The sequence below is a fragment of the Aphis gossypii genome, chromosome 2, assembly GCF_020184175.1.
Source record: "Aphis gossypii isolate Hap1 chromosome 2, ASM2018417v2, whole genome shotgun sequence".
Classification (NCBI taxonomy): Eukaryota; Metazoa; Arthropoda; class Insecta; order Hemiptera; family Aphididae; genus Aphis; species Aphis gossypii.
Window position 1 is genome coordinate 54,220,465 of NC_065531.1, and position 20,473 is coordinate 54,240,937.

A 20,473-nucleotide genomic window follows, 5' to 3' on the forward strand; every position below is an offset into this window, starting at 1 on the left:
ATAAATTAAAAAAAAAAGGTAGGAAAGTAGTTAATTCTCTGTTGTTTACTTTATGTAGAGTAGGTCACTATACGGATGTGTTAAATTTGAATTCAATTATGGCGGTTTAGCATTTAAACATTTTAAACAATTCTGAGTAGAAATGGTCTGTCAGCCTAAATCACAAGTTTATTCAATAATATGTTTAGATATTTGATGTGGCTATTAAAGCATGATTTAAGATAGACTGTTTCTGTATTGGAAACATTGGGCTTCAACAAAAATGTGGTTTTGTATAGAGCGTTGCGTAACCTGTTTATCTTAAATCATGTATTAAAGTCATAAGTCGTTAATTAAAATAATTAATACATTTTTACGAATAACTATAAAATGTGTATTGCTGATTATTAGTGAATATTTAAAAATTTTTTTAAAAAATTATTAAAAAGTCGGAGCCTTCATATTTGTTAAATATTAAAATAAATGATATTCATTCAAATGCTGCAAGTAGGTATTGCGTAAAACGGTATATGTATAATATATGTGTTTAAATATGACTTCTATATATAGTTGTTTTTATATATCTTACATGCTTAAAAAACTTTGGCTATTTTGAACTGCATTAAACTAAGTAAAAATTAAATTCCATAAAATTTAAAGTAACTATAGTTACAAAACAATTTATTTATATTTAATTTTGGGTTTTCCTTAATTGTACGCTTGTTCTCCGATTATAAAAAAACTAGTGGGGATTTTTAATGCTGACCTTTTCAAAATTGAAAATTGAAGTTTTTTTTGATTACTTATTATGCCTGTATATATTCTAAAAAAACCATAATATGTAACTTTGTAAAATCAATACATTTATCGTTCCGTTCAGAATTTATAAATTTCAAAATTTCAAACACCTTATAGATTTGCTAAAATTAGTCTATACCTATGATTTGAAAAAAAAATGTTGACCAAGAAAATTTTTTTTATCTTCATTTAAATAAAAATTTTTATTTTAAAAGTATATAAATACTTTAAAAAAGAGTCAAAATATGTAGATTATAATATTGATAATTAGATAAGTTTTGATACACTTGTGTGAGCACATATACTTAAATCTGAATATGACTACATATAGTTTTAATGAATGTGTATAAAATATTACTACATAAATAACTAGAATAACTAAAATAATTTAAATACATGCAGTATAAAACTTAAATATTATTTAGTAATTTAATTTCCTAAATTTAATAATACTGCGGTAGATCGTTTAATCCAATGATCTGGATGCTGTGACCCACTTTTTAAGTTTAATACAATTGCACACGAATAGGTTTCATGAGTTCCGCTTCGTTTTGGACAATAATATACTGGACTTTGATAAAGTTCTGAAATTAAAACGGTATTTAGGTACCATAACTCTAAAACTCTTAATATTATTTATAAAAATATATTTTTAATTTTAAAACCTAGGAGACTCCTTTTGCCTTCTATTGGTAAAAAATGTATGATGGGTAGTTTAGTTGTAAATTCTAATGGCAAGGGTTCACGTAAGCACAGATGTTTGTTATCCCAACCAGCACCTTCCAAATATAGGTAATGTATATATACTCCTTTCTAAATAAAAAAAAATATATATTAATATAGGTACATCAATCGTAAATTGCAATAAAAATCAAAAATTGATTATAAATGTACGTCTGGGGGTCTTATTAAGTCTTTCAGTGATGTTTGAATAGGTATAAATTCCCAACTAAGTAAATCTATTTGCAATGATGATTGTTTCGATTCATCCTGTAAGATTAAATAAATTAAAAAAAATTACTTGAGAATTGAAATAATATAATAATAAATTCAATAACAGTGTTTTACCAGGAGTATACAAGTTAAGAAACTAGTAGGAGAAGTGAAAGCTCCTAACCAAATTGATACAGGTTGTTGACTTGTGTTTATCAAAGTTGTAAAATAATTTACACGTTCAATTAAATTTTGCATCCAGGCACCCAAATTCATTATAGACGGATATACTGAAAATAATATACTAATTATCGATATTACAATTAAAAATTTAAAATATGTAGCTTAAAAAAATATGTATAAATGACTTATTAAATCTGCGCTAATATTAAAAATGAAAAATATATGTGTAATAACATAAATATTTATAATATTACTTTTTAGCCATTGATCTGGTACTTTGGCTTCGTATATTTTTTCAAACATGTTTTCAATGTCTGGTGGTATTATAATTAGGCTTGTGATTCCTTTTTTCAATGTCGTTAATGTTATTTCCATATTTTTAAGTAAATTATTATAACACATTACCTAAAATTCAAATAATACATTTTAAAATCTAGATAAAAACCATTAAATTTATTAAAAACTATTTTGATATTAAAATATTTCAATCGGTCATTTAATACAAATTAAGTGATACTTATAAAATGAGTTAGTCTCATTACTATCTACAATGATCATAATTCGTGTTACTATTAAGAGAAAGGAGGGATGAAATATATTGTTGTATTATATTATTAGTAATAAATAATAACTAAATACCAAAATAAATAAGAATGATTAGGGATTTATAAAAATTGTTTATACAGTTTAAATTTAATATAATCTTTCACAAAATTTAACTTAATGCCTTTAAAATTTATGTATAGTCACTAATCTCCTATTTACTATTTTTTAATAAATTCATATTTTCTGATATCAAATTTTGTTTGTATTCTTTAAAAACTATCATTATATTTTTTACTGTAATTGAAGCCAACTATTATTACTATTTATATTATATTTATATAGTAGTTTTAAAATTGATAATATTATCAATGTAATTTAATGTATTCCTACACTTTTACTTAATTATTATATATTTTAATGGGTTAAAATTTAAATGACGTGAAAAATACCTCTTGAAAAATTACAGTATTGAATATACTTCTTTTTATGTGAGTGTTTTCAGTTATAATTTCATGATCGATTATTGAAGGAATATTTTGAAGGATTTGAGATATTTGAAATAGCACTTTTTTTTCTCTATCGTTATCGTCTGCCAAGCCATTACATTGTTTTTGTAAAACTGTTAATGTTTCACATAATAAATAGCTATCTCTTGTTAAATAAACTATATCGCCGTTCGAATGCTGGCCAAACGTCTCAGCTACATCTTCACAAGGTAATGTTTTTATGAAGTCCTTATAGGATTGTAAAGTACCATTTTCTGGGACGATACAATTGATCAGTGCCGATAACCTTTAAAAAGTAAAATAAAAATTGGTTATTAATTGGTGTGTATAGTATTTAATGCACATAACACGGAATTATATTGATATAATTATACTTGTGAAAATCAGTTGAAATAGAATTTTCATTGAAAAATTGGTTTATGTATGTGTCTAAAAGTCTTTTATCCCAAATATCAGTTATGTTTCCACCATATATAATACTTCCTAGTAAATATTTTAATGCAGTCCATGGCGTTTCTTCATACTCGTTGAGGTAATTGAATAAAATGTTTTCTGATACCTACAATTATAAATCGTAATGATGTATTGATTATTTTGAATGCAATACAATAATGTCGTAAAGGACTAAAGAATAATTTATTAACTTTGTATACTTTAAAGAAATGTATGAATAAATTGTACGCACATTGTAAATATTTTAATTTGATTATAATATATTAAACTTATTTGTATACCATAAATATGTAATGAATGATTATTAAATATTTTACCTCAAAATCGAAATCACTAAAGTCATATATTTTATTCCATCCTAGGTTTAAAAATTTTTTCCTAACGGTTAGTATGGAATGAAAAAAACACAAGTTGAATACAATTTTTTTGTATTTGCTCGATGCGTGGTTTTGAGAATATTGCTCTTCATTAATATTTTGATATAAATGCAACAAACTAGATTTTATGTTCTAAAAAAGAAATAACAAAAATATCAATATATTGATAATAGAATTTATGTTAGTACGTAGTTTTTTATGTTAATCATTTATGTATAGATATTTAAATTATTATATTTTATTAGTTATTATGATTTAAAATTAAAATTGACCTTAGGTTGTTCAGTCGATACTTTTATGGCAGTTTGTAGTAATTTTATTGGAAATTTCGGATGTGGATTAGAGCTTAACCATAGCTTAAAGTCCGGATGGGCTTTGCCGTCTTGCATATTTTCAATTATTTTATCTAACTGTGGCATCCACGATAATAAGAGATGGCAATTCGCAAGAAATATCCAATGACCTTCTTTTTGTCCAATTTTTATTAAGCTATTTGTATAGTATAAAATACGTAATTAAACATAATAATAATAGTTATCAAATAAAAATAATGAGAACTACTTGGTGGCGATTTGTTCTTGACCATTGCCTAAAGAAAGAGATTGAAATTGTCCTTTTTTATTGTAATTTCTATTCATGTTTTTTAACATATTTGTTGGATCAGAACCAGAGGATAAAATAAAAATCAAACAATTTGTATTATTAAGATTATTTAAAGTATGTTTTAAATCCACGACCGGAGTCTCTGAAAATTGACGTCCAAGATTTCTCGATATAAAACGTTTGATAGAAAATGACAATCGATCTAATCGCAAGCTTCTTATAAATAGCACGCGCTGAAATAAATTGCATTTATTTTCCCATGAACCTAATAACACAAAGTTATCATAAGCAAATTTGACGGAGGTTTTTAAATGTAAAATGATTGTTTTAAAGCTTACCAATAAGTTCTAGATTTTCTGGATCTGGGGATAAGTACCACTTATACCACTCAGTTGAGCATTCTTCGAATGATTTTTCTAAATCATAAAAACTAGGCAAGTTACTCAACGTCAAAATGTTTTCCCAACATGTTGCAGGTAACCAGTCTAAAAAAAGTTAATTATATTTCTTTATTAGTAGTCATTATCTTGTTATAAAATATATATACCCGGACACTTTGTGGTAGTAATTTGTTTTATTTGTTTTTCATTTGATTTAATTCTACCGGTTAATAAAAATTCAAACTCGTCCTTATTTATTTTATTTTCTGAGATTAATATTTTAGTACATAGTTGAAACAAAAAAAGTAACTTATGGCGTTCGAATAATCCTCGACAGACGTTTTCATAAACTGCATAAGTGTGATATTCATTTAAATTGTTGATTCTTTCATTGAGTTGTTCTGCAGTATTGCTCTTTTTAATTGAATTTTTAAACAAATCAGTATAAAAATCCAACGAGAACTGGTACATTGGATTCACTCTATCCAGGTCATTGATAATAAAATACAGGATGACAGCACGTTTGGCACATGGTCTATAGCCCTAAAAATACATTTATTATGGATAATGACTATATATTTATGTAAATAAATAAAATTGAAGTTAATATTTTGTGATGAATTGGACAATACGGGTTTTAAATACACTATTGCCCAGATCATATTAGTAAAGATTATTATTTTTATTATTGAAATATTTTTAAATATCAATGTGTTCAAATAAATATAATAAAAATTGCGATTTATATCATATTACCTCTCGAGCTATGTAGATTTCCGCTTGACTAGTTAAAGAGCTTTGAAGACGTTCTTTAATCATGTTAAATGTCGTTTTCGAAGATTTTAATGTTAAGAGAAGTTGTTCGTTTTCTAATAACGAGCATTCGTTGTTATCTAATAACTTAAGCAAATCGTCTTGTACGTCAACTAGAGATTTTTTATCTTTTTCAATATTTATAATTGTGTTATCTCTAAGCTCTTCTAAAGCAGGGTTTTCTACATTGACTAACATTTTTAATAATTGTTCTTCAAGACCTTCTTCTGTAATTGCAAAATCGACTACTGTTGTACGTAGTATTATTTCAGATAAATGATAACAATTTTTTATTGTTGTTGCAATGAAAAGTCTAAAATGTTCATTGTAGGGTAAAAGCTTATTACCTATCCGTATAAAAAGTTTATTTCCTATAATAAAATAAATATTTTTATTCTAATTAATATCTTAACTTAAATGATTTTTTTTTTTGTTTTAACTCACTTTGTTTTAAAATAGATCTAGATAATATAGAAATTATAAGTGGATCAATATTTTCAAAACCAATTTGTACCAAAGTAGGATACCCATTTTGTAAGGCAATTTCTAAATCGTGCATATTATTTTTTGATCTATAATCAATAATTTTTAATCCATTATCTAATTCAATATTTTTGATCCATTTCCATGCTTGACTTTGTGGATCTATTATGAATGGATATCGATAACTTTGGCTAATGATAACACCATTTTCCAAACTAAATCTATCATTGGATAATCCGTGATTGTTCCAGTTTCTGATTGTTCTTGGGTTTGTTAGAAATAAAGTAACTTCAAAATTAGGGTTGTTAAGATCTCCATGTTCTCTTATAAGTTTTAACCATAAATTCATAATAATTTCTCGAGACTTAAACCCAAATGGCCCCATGTATGATATAAATGCAGTACTTAGAATACAATCTCCTGGTAAATAATCAAATTCTTTGTCAATTTGGTTTAAAGTTTTATTCCACTTCATTCTTTCTTTGGACAATCCATCAATTAGTTTTGTAGATTTTTCCAAATTGTTTTTTAATTCTTCAGCCTATTTTAATTTAATGTAATGATAATAAAAAAAATTATATAGATATTTAATTAAATACATCTTATCATGGTAGTGAATTTAGTAAAGGTTTTTCCACTACTTTGTTTTTATATAATAACAAGATGTTCATTAATTGATTATAAGATTTTTATATTTATATTTTATATATAGGCAAGACATTTTTCAATATAAATAATATTAATAGTAATAATATGGGTGATAGTTGTATATAATAATAATAATAGAACTTACTTTGGTAATAAGTTGTTCTTTTTTAATAATTTTTTCATCATAATCCAGTTTTTGTTGCTCGAGTAGACTTTGTTTTTTTGTCAGATTTTCTTCTAATTCTTTGAAGGAAATTTGTTCTTCTTTAACTTTTGCCATTGCCAGATCCGCAGCTACTCTTTTAGGTGTTATAGTTCTATTTTAAAATATTCTCGTTGATAAAAAGTTTCATACGATAATTTATTATTCTTAATATTTTATATCCTTACTTGTACATTTTAGCATATTTTTCAATAGCAACAACCCACGTGCCTAAATATTTAGCAGCTGTTGACTGAAGACCGATTTTTTCTAGTTCAAATTCTGGATTTTTTATAAATAAATCGATTTTTTTAATGACATTATCGGCTATATGATTTTTATCGAAATCTTTTAACTATGGCATTAATAATATTCATTAATTTAGTTCTATTTATTGTCAGTATTAAAATTAGTCATAGTATGATTATTACCTGTTGTAGAAAATTAGGATCATCTAGTTGTCGTTTAGCTTCTGCCCAACTAGGATCAGCTTGTTTTAATGTCATAATAGCCTCTAAAACTAATTTCACACCTTCTGGTGGTACGGAGAAGCATTTAATTTCCGAGAGATCTTTTTTATTAAGAGCACATATTTTCTGCGAATCAAATATCGTAAGAAGCATATTTATAAATTCCAATTTATTAAAAAAGTTAATTAATTTCATACATTTGTAGCATCTTCTAACTCAGGCATCATAAGTTTTAATTCCGCTAAAGCAATATTGTACATTTCTTGGCATTTTAATTCATGTTCTTTTATATTTTTAGAAATGATACATATTTCTTTCTTTTCATTATTAATTTCTTTAGTATATTTAGAAATAATAGTAAGTATTTCTTCACATACTTTAGTGTGCTTCGTAATAAGCTCTGTGACTTTTTCTAATTCCATTGTTATATCATTTATTTTATGATTAATGCAATTAATAGTTTGTAAGCCATTTCTCAATTTAATTGACATGTTTTGTTTTTCAATACGTTTTTCGTGAAGAATTCTATGAAATTTATGTTTTACATAATTGTATTTGAAAATAGTTTTATTCAATCTTAAACTTACTTTTTGTATCTAAATATCATTTCTAAATAAACAGTTGGTGTTACATTATTTGTACAATTCAATTCAACTTTATTATGGTTGGAATATTCTATTATAGAATTGTGAATAGAAGAAAAAATAGAAGCTAAAGAGTTTTTTAGTTTGTCCTTAAAAATTAAAATTGTATAATAATAATAATTGTTAAATAATACATTTTTTAAATATTAATAGACAATTTACCCGAGTTATTCTTTCATTTTCTTCTCCATATACCTGAAAAAATATTGTTAAAATAATGTATGAAAATAATAACTGTTGTGTTATTACTACAAAATAATAATATGTAATATATTTATAATATCATCTAAAAGTACTTATAAGCATAGGAGTGTATAGACTGGCTCACAGACTAGCAGAGTATATATGCTGCTGATAAAAAATTGTGCTCCTCTAAACAATGCCCTAAATAAATATTTACACTTATTGTCTTAAAAATGTTTATGATAGCCATTTTTATTATCACTACTTTTATTGTCTAGAAAATAATAGGTTTTTAACATTAAAATTTATGTTGAAAAATTATAACATTCTTTAAAAGAGATGAGTTTATTTAGTTTATTGAATAATTATGTAATTAGTACAGTAAACAATATATTATACAAATGTTGTTATATTTTTCTTTCTAAATAGCTTTATATTGGGACTTCGTTCATATTATACCTTCTAAATAAATTGTCTGGAACTATGATTGTGTCCAACCTACAGAGTATGCAAACAGTAAATTCACACTCAAGTGTATACCTACAGTATTTACATATCTCGTGTGTACGCCTATGCTTATAAGTATTTATGTATTATAAGTTAATATGTACTAAAATATAATATATACAGTTATTGAAATGTATGATATAGTACATTATAATAGTGGAAATCAGTGGAATTATGACCATGAAATCTAATGCATTATTTTAACTTTTGATGTCTTATAGTTTTAATATTTATTTTTATTAGACATGAATAGTTATTAGATAATCAGTCGATGGTTAGTAATCACGAATTTCGGGAATCCTGACTCATATTTATAAATTAAAAAAATATTTTGTGTTGATTTTAAGACATAATAATTTGTTAAAATAGACTATTTTTCTGTTGTGCAATTTTTAAATAAATTAAAAGGACACAAATTAGATTGAATATTATTCAAAAATAAATAAAAAAATATTTTAACTGTAGTAAATTTGAATCGTTATTAACATAATATGATACGGTTAATAAAAATTTCCAATTCATATACATAGCAGGTATTGAAAAATTTACTCTTTGTTCTCCAGTTATTGTTGCTAAGATATCAAGATCATCGAGTGAAGTTGATGCCACTTCTAATAAAGCTTCTTTTGGCCAATCCAAAAACCAGTCGATTGTAGTACAATTTAATAATGCAGGATATTGTCTCAATCGTATTCTATTATATTAAATAATAAAAAAAAGAAAAAATTCAAATTGTTAGTATACCTGATAATAATAATATAGAATATACAAAATATTGAGTATATTAGAAATAAGTGGAATAGTGACTATTTATTAATTAATAATGTGTTTAATAAATTGAAATGCTGTTGGTACATGTAATTTTACAAATTTAGAATAATCTAGTGTTTTTAACTCACCTAAATGATTTTTCTATAGGGCTGAAAGATAAAATAAAATGTAGGTTTTTTTTAACTCTGTCTATAAAAATTGAATAATCAGCTTCGGCTGATTCTATTTCCTCCGCATTTTTATTATTATCCAATAATGCATTTTTGATCTAAAATTGGTATATAATTGGAATTCATGATAATATAAATATTAAATAATATGTCGTTAAATGACTATTTTACTTCTTCTAATTCATTTTCATTAAATAATCGTGTTACTTCTCCAGTACTTAAAATACTGTTAATAATTTTCAAAAAAGAATTGTCAACTATTTGTGTGTCATTAAACACAAATGATGTTGGCTGATTTTTTATTCCTGTTTCGGAATAAATTAATTTTAAATCTTCTTTAAATTCCGATGTTCCGTACGATTTGGACAATTCAATCGTAAAAATACTGTACTTGCATAACCACGAGGCTAATTTTGCTAGAGATGATCTACCCGACCCGCCTAAGAATACATTTATGTTTTATTTATTCGTATGTGACATGTTAAAAAATCTGTTAAAATATACCAATGCCTATGAGAAGTATGTGACCCATGGGTTGTGATATAACTCTAACGATACGACAAATATGTTCTATATAATCCCTGAACAACAAAATGTCTACTGGCATAAAATCTGAGTTAGAATTATATTCTTTTATGCTACACTTAATAAATTTTTTCAAATTCTCTTCATCTACAACTTCTTCGTATAGCATTTCTTCGTTTAAAAAACTAAAAAAAATCGGATTTTTTTTCGAAGTAAACAAATCGTGATATGTCAAATGGTAATTATCTTCAAGTTGGTGATTTATTTGGTTTAAGAACCATTCTTGATCGCTGCAATAATTTGTGAGTAAAAAAGTTATTTTTTGTAACATAATATAGTTATAAAAATAAGCTAAATGGTTTACCTTGTATCAACTAAACGATCATAGAAAACACGAAATACTTCATGACACCAAAGACGTAACATAGGCACTTTAAAATTTTGATACTTAACATTACTAAGTAGTAACCCTTGAAATACCTTAAAAGTAAAAAATATTTATAGTATTACTCAGTCATTAAAATAATTTGGGGCAATTATTACTTTGGAAATATCATTCAAATTAAACAAATAATGCATTTTTGATGGAGTTGGAGTCATGTTAATCACTAAATGTTTATAAAGGTTTATCGTCATCGAAGTCAATCCATTACCTACGATGATTAAATAAATTATATGTTACGATATTGAGACAATTCCAAACTAAAAGTATTCTATAAAACGCTGTATTGTTCGACTGTACCTATTTCTGACACAGTTTCATCGAAATCGTTTAAATGTTGATTGAGTATTGAGTTATATATTTTATAGATATCGTTTTCTTCGAGTGATGGTATATTTACCACACTAAAACGATTTAGCATTCGATTACTAATAAAGTGTTTTACTTTATCGAATTGAGTCATAGCACATATGAGTAGCATATTTTTAACATATTTTGGACATTGTTTTTTTGTGTCATACCAAAATCCATAGTCGATCCAATGTTTAATTAATTCTAAGGAAGGCTGTACTCCGCAAGGTTCTTTTATAGGCATATGTACATCATCCAGAAACATAATCATTGTTTTTCCTAAAATATCATTAGGTACATCTTTAGAAATTATGAAATTAAAAAACATGACATATATGTATTAAAATAATAATAATACCAGATAGTGGAATATAAAGTTCTTTGGTACGTTTTTCTAATTTATCTTCAATCGTTTCTTTAACATCGTTAGATGAAGTCGTAGCTGTCATGTTAATGTTTAAAAAAGAATATTCAGTTTTATTCATAGTTTCGAATGAATTTTTAACGTTCAATGTCTTGCCACATCCTCTAGGTCCAACTAATAAAACTGGTTGTTTCTTACTTAAATATGATTGTATTAAATAATCGTGGCGAATGGTATCTATCGTTGGAATAACTATTTTGGAAAATTCTACCCTGAAAATAAAATATTTATTGGTAGGATATTTTTAATACATTTTACGTGTTCAATATTATATAGTTATACTTTCTATCATATTTCCATGGTGTATTGATTGAGAGTTTTTGTTCCCAATGTTGAAATTTACAGTAATTTGTATCGACGTAATAATGATAAACTGTATCTCTTATGGGAAATACATCTTCTAGTTTTCTAATATATACATCAATTTTCTTTTTTCCTTCCTCACTCACACAGCCACATATTGACCAAATCATACTGTTTAAGAAATAAGACATTATTTATAATTTATAAAATTGGAATTGCATTAGTTGTTTTTTTATTTATGATAAAATTATTAAATAATTGTTCATTGTTATATCTTGACAATAAATACTAACATAACTAATAATACGTACCAAAAAATAAACCAAATCTTAATCAAAAATTTGTACTTGTCATCATTTAATTTATTAGGAATTTTATCGGCTAAATTGTGAAAGGTGCAGCTCTCTAATAACTTACACAAAGATATTATACAATTTTGATCCGTTAAAGAAACTATTTCAATACAGTTTAACTTTTTGAATATAAGTAGATCATCGATGTAATGTTCAAAATGAAGTTTTACCTAAAAGTTTAATTTTTATGAAATAAAAAAAATACTTAAAACTATCAATACTTTATGAATAATTTACTTCATCTTTATATAGCTTAAATTTGCAACTATTCAACCATGAGTTGACATATAATCGCCATCCATAATCGTTAGGATTGTTATGAATTATACCACATTTCGAAATAATTGAAGGAGATGCAACTTTTAAATCTTCTACTTCGAAAAGAAAAGATACCTAGGATAATTTAAACATATTTTATAAGCAAAGAAAGTTTATATAATGTATACAATATATGGGTAAAATTTTTATTATGATCTATGCGTTAAGTGTATATCATTTCGTAGATTTTATTATTATAACTGCATTAGTATGTATTGAAAAACTTAATATAAGTAAATATATTATTTGTAAATTACTTGTATGTACTTGGTAAAAAGTAAAAAGTATAAAATATAGATATATTCAACAATTTTGAATTTAAAATAAAATAAAAATATGAAATATGTAAATAGTACCAAGTATATATAGCTATATAGCTAAGTGTTATAATTATTAGAAAATACAAAATGTATCAAAACATATAAATTATAAATGAAAGATAAGGTAAACACTAAATACACAATTTTTGTTACAACAAATAAACACTAAATAATTCATTAGCGGTATTTATCCAGTAAAAATAAAAATACAATATTAAAATTTAATTTAATAAATGCAGTTTTATGATTGTTCGTCCGATGGACATAGATTAAAATCAATATGACACCATATTATATAATCGCTTGAAATTAAACAGCAGTGGTCATATTGATATAGTATCATAAGAATAAATCATTGAACTTGATGTATTTTTAAAAGAGTTTCTTAAAATTACGAATAGTGAGTAGATATAAATCATAAATGTATGTAAAAAAATATGGTATAATAGTGTATATAATGTAAAAACATGTACTTTTAATGAAATATATAGACATTTAATAAAATTTAGATTATTGTAATTTAAATTTTTTGAAATGTATTTAGTATTTCAATTTAGTTGAATTTAGTAAATTTTAATTAGTAAAAAATGGATTTACATATTAATAATTTTAATTTCTAAATATTATAATTATTATAACATTGTGTAAGTTTGTAATACGATTACTTGTTTTGGTATTAAAATGCGTTCCCCGTTTTCTAAAATTAAAATTTTAGTATCGTCCATTATGGAGCTCATATTTTCAATCCAATGGCTGTCGATTGGTCCATCTAATATTACCCACTTTTGTTCTAATCCATAATCTATTTGAAATATTTATAATAATAATTTAATATTTTATCGAAATTTGTTTGTGTAAACTGTACACATTATAGTGTTATATTATGATTATGCTAAGAACAAACTGTAAAACATCTTGAATATAATTTTATAGAATTTTCTATCAAACAAGCCTTTAGTCAGTCGTATAAATTTAATTTATAAATATTACTATATCTAAAAATTAACTATAGTTTATATTATTTACCAGAACAAATTTTGCGTGCAATTGACGAAAAAATTCCATCCACCCATTCATGTGTACTATGATCATATTTTCCATATAGTTCTTCTATAGTTAACGTTATTGGATTTAAAACATAATCCTAAATGATTGATACATGCTGGTTATTATTTCAATTTTAGACTTTAAATTATATTTAAATACAATTAGGATATTATCAGTCTTTTAAAGAATGTATTATATATTTTAATCAAAATATTTGTTTGAACAAGCATTACCTAGTATAAAATAGAGTACTCATAATATTTAAATAAATTCTTTGTAATTAAAGTATTTTAAGAATAAATATTATGGTAGTGACTTTAATAATTATATCTCGAGTATCTATTGTAAAATAAATTTAATGTTTAAATATATAGATTCGGGTATTAAAATGTCTTTTTAATTTATATGATATGTATTACGTATTAGTTTGACGTACTGATCTTATGATACTCTATTATTATAAATTTGATAGTTTTATACAAAGATTTATATTTATAAACATATATATAATATTAATATATTACTTACAATAACTGTTTCGAATGAATTTATTTGTTCACTTTTCAGTAAGATTAGTGCATCTCTTAATGTTTTCCAAGTGATGCTTTTAGCTGCTCCAGAATTTCCTATTATTATAACAGATGATCTATAAGATTTGATTTCGTATAGCTGAACGATTTTCAAAACAGCAGAGTCGGTTGGCTGGAGATTGTTTTTTAACATGCTACGTTTTATTGCATCTATTAAAACTTCATGTTTTATTTCAGGCGGAGTTATATCAGGAAATAAATTACTTATCATATTCTCAAATAATGGTAAATATTCTTTATTTATACTTGTTAAAATCGTTTTATGGATTGCTAGTAAGATAATCTAAAAATAATATGTTATTAAAATATACTTAATATATTAATATTATTGTTGTATAGCTGCGTTTAAAGCAAAATAAACCTCATTATCTGGTACTTCTGTGTTTGTCCGTTTATAATTTCCAGCATATTTTATTAATCCAAATAAACTTCGAAGTCCGTATTCACAATAGTTTTGTTTATTTAGTATTTGTTTGCAGAGGGAATATAAAACAAATATCTTGTTACCTAGTGTCTTAGCGTCTTTAAATCCTTCACTGAAAAGAATTGTTTCAGTGATTTGCTTACTGTCTGGGACTAACATGGACACAGATCGAAACATCGATTTAAAATTGTCAGGTAAACACGAATAATTTTCGTAATTTGGGCACGTTGTGATAAATATGCCGCAAGTTGGCATTAAATTAACTGTTCTATTTTCAATAACCAAAGTTTTTAAATCCGCCGCTAAAGCTGAAAAGATAGACGATATTTGCTGTGTTATAGAAGACAAAACTTCGACTTTTATTCGTTGAATTTCATCAAAACAGCCCCAAGCTCCTTGTTGTACGAGTCCTTTAATGGGGAAAAATAGAATATAAATTATGTTGGGAATATAGGTTTAAGTGAACAGAGTATGTATTAATACAATTAAAATTTACCTAAGAAAATGCGACATATACTCTTGTAGTCTAGACTTTTAGAACAGTTTATGACTATAACAAATTGGGCCAACTGTTTTCCTAAATCTTTTATAGTTTCGGTTTTACCCGTATACGTTGAACCGTTAAGGTTTCCGCCAAGATGCATATGCAAAGCTGTAGTCAATGTTAAGTAACATCTATCAGTTAAAGGAGTGATAACTAATCTTCCAGAGTTGCCTATGTACTCGTATCCGTATAGTTGTTTGGTGTTGGTTTGTCTTATAACAATATCGTTTGATTTTTTATCACAGTAAAATCGTAATTGAGACATCCATTCAAATGCAGACACGTCCATACAATCTAGAAAATTTTTTATTTTCATATCGAATGACGATAATTATTCTTAATTAATAGTTATGAATTTATGATAGAATTTTAATATAACATACTTGATTTATACATATATTCTACTACATCTCTACAGTGTATCTCTATTACGATCAAAGCCACGACTTTTAATCTTTCAGTAGTGGTTGAATCGCTTTTAATCACTTTGGAGAGCTTTGTCAAAATACTTTTTTGTTTTTTGTACATTTTTTTTAAAGGATACTTATGTTTTAGATGTTTGGACTGTAATAATGCTCGGGTACAATCAGCGGTCCACTGAATCTAAATTATATTTTACATTTATCAATTTGTTATGTTTATTTTGTTAATTTTGATTTACTTGAGATGCTGCAATACACAATTGTCCTGGCCATTCCAATATCCACTTGTCACGAGTTTTTAGGTTTTTTGTTAATGACGATTTTACTTGTTTTAATGTTTGTTTTAGGCAATCGCGCATTGTGTCTTCTATAATTTTGCAAAACATATAAAGTTTATGTCCAAACTTATGTATATTATTATATATATTTTTTTTGAATATATCAATATTATACCTAATTATTTACCTATCGAATTTAGCCAAATTTCTGCTGGTCCATCACATATTACTGATTGATTCCAGTCTACATATTCTCCATCTTTAGAAAACATACCTTGTGCCTCTTTTTTTTGGTTGTTATTTTTCTAAACATATTGAGTAATGTTAAATATACCAATTACCTATTTATAATATTCAATTGCAGTAATATGTACTGGCAACTCACGACGATTTTAATGTTATCGATATTGGTAAAAAGTTTTTTTAAACAAGGTTGTATAGATTCAGGATTTTTAGAGTTTCCCAGTATTTCTAATAATTCGCAATTTGATATAAAATAAAATCTAGGAAATACGTGACGTTTTGATTCCATATACACTTCTAAAGCCCTCTGTATGACTTCCAAGCGGTAATTCATTGTATTTAAATGTTTGAATAAAGCTTAAAAAAAATATAAGTATTGTAGCTTTGGTTGTATTAATTTAAAAATTTTGAGTTCATTAAAATAATAAAAAAACAACAACAACATACATTTAGAATAACATGCTCTGAATAAATTATTTTCTTTATGCATTTGTATGGTTATTTCTTTCCATTCTTCTGTTAAAATATCATAGTCAATGCTTTCGATTGGCATTTTTTGTCGTATATCATCTCCCATAAATATATTCTAAATGATCGAAGATAAATAAAAAAAAATAATAATAAAATATATACAATTATCGTGAAAACTAAAATAAATATTTACTTCTAAATAAATATGTTGTCGTTGAACTGATAGAATAATTTCTAAAACTTCCATGATTAGACCTAAAGATTTTTCTAAAAAATCTGCTTCGTTTAAAAAAACAGAAATATATCTACAAAAATTGGTGATTAGAAAATATTTTTAAAAACCCGTAGGGGTGAATTTTTTTTATTATCTACTTTGATGCTTTGATTGTAGATAGCTGTACAAGATGATCTTCTAGTAATTGAAAAATTTCATCATTTACTTTTACATAATAAATGCCTTTGTCTTTGTAGGGTTCTAAGAGCAAATTTTTGGTGAACCATATTTCTTTTATATTTTGTATAGCCTTAGAACACAAAAATAGAATCTAGAGCTTACTTTCATTATTGTTATTATTTATGAAAATGTAATACATTGTCTAAACCTAGTTCTATTGTTGACTTTCTTGATACATCACTTATTTGTTCACTGTAATTCTGAATTTTAACTGCCACTAATTTTTCTAACGTAAAATCAGAACTTTTCTCGATTAATTTTCTAATAAATTAAACAATTACAATTTTTATTTTCATATATATAATTTAATATATTTTTAAAAATTGATCACTCACTCATTTATGATATTTCGTACTTCGTCCCAATGTCTATCTTTCATTGCTGGATTTTTTAAATCATCAACCACCGGTAATAGTTTACGAAATTCATCAATGTTATTACAAGTGGTTTCTATTACCTCCCATTTTTTATTTTTTAATTCATTAATTAAAGTATTAAATTTATCAAAAAATGCATTCACAGTCACTTTTAAATCGGAAACTTGTACATGCCAAAATAGTTCCTGTTTATAGTCTTTCCAAATTTCATCCCACGTATTGACTAGTTTCCAAACTGAATGTAAAACCAATATTTCCTTTAAATAGTATTAAAAATTATTACATTTTTAATAAAGGAATGAAAAATCAGGTGCTTATAAAATATGTAATTAAAACATACGGAAAACATTATAAGTTAAAAAATAAACATTTAAGGTTGATAAACGATCAATTAAATAATTTTAAATATTAAATATTATTTCTTACTTCCTGGAGTTTTTCAATTTCAGTTGAATGAATAAATTTTATTTCAAATACAGCAAGATCATCGTTTAATTGTCTTTCTTCGGTTTTTAATATTTCCAATTTATTTTGTATTTGTTCAGTATATATTAAAGCATCTTAAAAATAATTTAATTCAGAATTATTAATGCACATATTTATTATAAACACTTAGTAAATATACAGTATTCAGTTTTTTTCTTTTTTCTTTTTTTTTTTTACAAATCACTCGGTAATGTAACTGTCCGGCTATTGAGTATTAAACAATTAAATAAAAAAATTTAAAATATAGTACTACCTAATTGAAATATAAACATAAAGACTTAATTTTCTAATGAATAGGTAGGTAGTAAATTTAAAATAAATCTATATGAATGTTTAAAATCATATAGTATTGACTTCTATTTGTTTTTAAATTAATATTTTTTTTCTGTTTACCATTTGATTTCCATTTTGTAGAAATGGGTGCGGTTTCAAGAAATGTTTGTAGAAGGTCTTTAGCTTTTAATTTCAAGTTAGTTTGAGTTTCCTTTAACAATTTCAAAAATTCATTTTGTTTTCTTTTTAACATTATTTCAGCGTCTTCGAGAGTGTTTTTGTACATATTCCAAACGTGAAACAATTTTTCATATTTAAGTTGTATTAATTCTGGCATTCGTATATTGTTTATTTCTAAAAAAATTTAAGTCAATTTTTAGGATTTGATTATAGAAATATTATAGTTACTGTTTATTACTAAAATCAAATAATATTTAAATAATCATTTTTATACTCGGACGTACCTAATACTTGAACATTATCAGAAATCAGTGTAAATTCCTTAGCTTTATCATTGTACTCTAAAACTATTCTTTTTCGTAATTCAACAAATGAAATCATTTCAGTTAAATTTTTAGGCGGTGTCATTACTCTAAAAAAAAAAATAGCAAAAACTTATCAAATTTTTTTAATAAAGGATTATTGTTTCATTTTAATGTACTGATGGCTGTTAATTTTTATGTATTGATAAAATCCTTCAATGAGATTTGTAGTCATTTCAAGAAGAAGATCAGAAAAATTATTTCTCCATTCATCACAATGTTTAATAATGTCATCTTTTAATATGTTTGTTTGTACTAGAAAATGAGAGACTTGGGCAACTGGTTTAATGCGAGATATTGTACGTTTATAAATCAAATATCTGTGAATTAAAATAAAAATTATAATCAAATTTAATATCATAATAATTTTAAAAATAGCCTTTAAAGAATAAAAACTATGATTTACTGAGTCATGTCTTGATTAAAGTTTGTCGCTGAAGAATTGAAGGTTTTATATTTTTCAATAAACAATTTTTTATCCACTGACCATATGTTTGTAAACACTAAAAACTCTTTCATGTAACGTTTTAATCGTCTTAACGCATTTATAGTAGCTGTTAATATGTAAAATAAATTGAAAGAATTTTTAAAATAATTATTATACTAAAATATTGTTTTATTTACCTATATTATATTTTTCCTGCAATATGATACATTGCCAATCTTTGGAAATTTCATCTTCATACGGAATCCAATTATTTCTCGATAATTGAAACATATGATTTAATCTTGGTAATAACTTAATAGCCATTAATAAGTTTGTCAAAAAGTTCGACGAAAACGATAGAATCTCTAATAAACTAGCAGAATATTTAATCTATTGATACAAATTGATCAGTATTATTAATTATACATTTTATAGTTTTTTTTAATTTTTTAATTTAGATTACCTTATTGTCTTTTAAGCTCACGTGAATAAGTATTACTGGCGTTGGACCTGAACCGTCACCAACACATAGTTCTAAAATATTTTCTAACGAACATTGACAGTTAAGAATCAATGCTTTGCATATAAGGCTGTCTATTTTCTCCACATAATGTGTCCAATAAACCATGAGCTAAAAATAATGAAAATTAATTATATTTAAAATATAAGAAATGGTAGTGTATAAGTATATTATTGTATACATTATTTATATATTCTTTAAATCCTTCATAGATGACCATTATGTATTTTATAATGAGGTTGTAATTATCAGAAATTTTTACTATAGTATTACTTCTGAAACATTTTAAAATACCACAATACAATAAATTATAATCTATATTAATATGAATATTTTATGTATTTTTTTATAAGTCAGTATATAATATAGTATAATTCTTTAACAATAAGCACTAATTATTTTAAAAAGTATTAACAATATTTTATCATAATTGTCTTAGTTCTTATTATTTATTTACTTATTTTTTTCAATGATAACATACATTTTTAATTTCATAATTCTAAACATTTTTATATAAAAAAAAATCGAAATTCTAATGAGTAGTTAATAAGTTCTTTAAGTTTAGATAAGCAAAAAAATGAACCAATATTTTGTGGTTAGCTGATGTAAATCATCACAGACCGAATACCTAAATATTAAATAATTAGTTGTAGTAAATTAACTATTCGTTTTTTACTTCGATTTTGTGTA

The 20,473-nt window shown here is 24.7% G+C and overlaps 1 protein-coding gene across 1 annotated transcript; it reads right to left on the minus strand.

The window, feature by feature from the left end:
• Positions 1 to 1,030: 1,030 nt before the first annotated feature.
• Positions 1,031 to 19,913, minus strand: LOC114131574 (dynein axonemal heavy chain 2-like). The gene is made up of 52 exons (XM_027996827.2): positions 19,727 to 19,913; positions 19,461 to 19,653; positions 19,243 to 19,390; positions 18,956 to 19,156; positions 18,759 to 18,886; positions 18,415 to 18,648; positions 17,962 to 18,095; positions 17,494 to 17,792; positions 17,296 to 17,419; positions 17,077 to 17,228; positions 16,898 to 17,009; positions 16,681 to 16,819; positions 16,376 to 16,590; positions 16,178 to 16,295; positions 15,952 to 16,079; positions 15,674 to 15,893; positions 15,243 to 15,584; positions 14,684 to 15,156; positions 14,261 to 14,605; positions 13,712 to 13,829; positions 13,351 to 13,487; positions 12,285 to 12,440; positions 12,006 to 12,217; positions 11,674 to 11,865; positions 11,326 to 11,603; positions 10,917 to 11,246; positions 10,718 to 10,827; positions 10,539 to 10,654; positions 10,154 to 10,464; positions 9,821 to 10,089; positions 9,608 to 9,747; positions 9,258 to 9,402; positions 8,181 to 8,213; positions 7,962 to 8,107; positions 7,572 to 7,899; positions 7,336 to 7,500; positions 7,093 to 7,259; positions 6,848 to 7,019; positions 6,016 to 6,595; positions 5,515 to 5,942; positions 4,926 to 5,301; positions 4,717 to 4,863; positions 4,337 to 4,643; positions 4,048 to 4,264; positions 3,716 to 3,907; positions 3,320 to 3,504; positions 2,889 to 3,231; positions 2,148 to 2,298; positions 1,846 to 2,000; positions 1,672 to 1,767; positions 1,443 to 1,590; positions 1,031 to 1,361 (listed from the first exon to the last, which is right to left on the minus strand). The coding sequence occupies exons 1-52, from the start codon at positions 19,889 to 19,891 to the stop codon at positions 1,207 to 1,209; spliced, it is 10,875 nt and encodes a 3,624-aa protein (XP_027852628.2). The 5' UTR covers positions 19,892 to 19,913; the 3' UTR covers positions 1,031 to 1,206.
• Between the last annotated feature and the right edge of the window lie 560 nt (positions 19,914 to 20,473).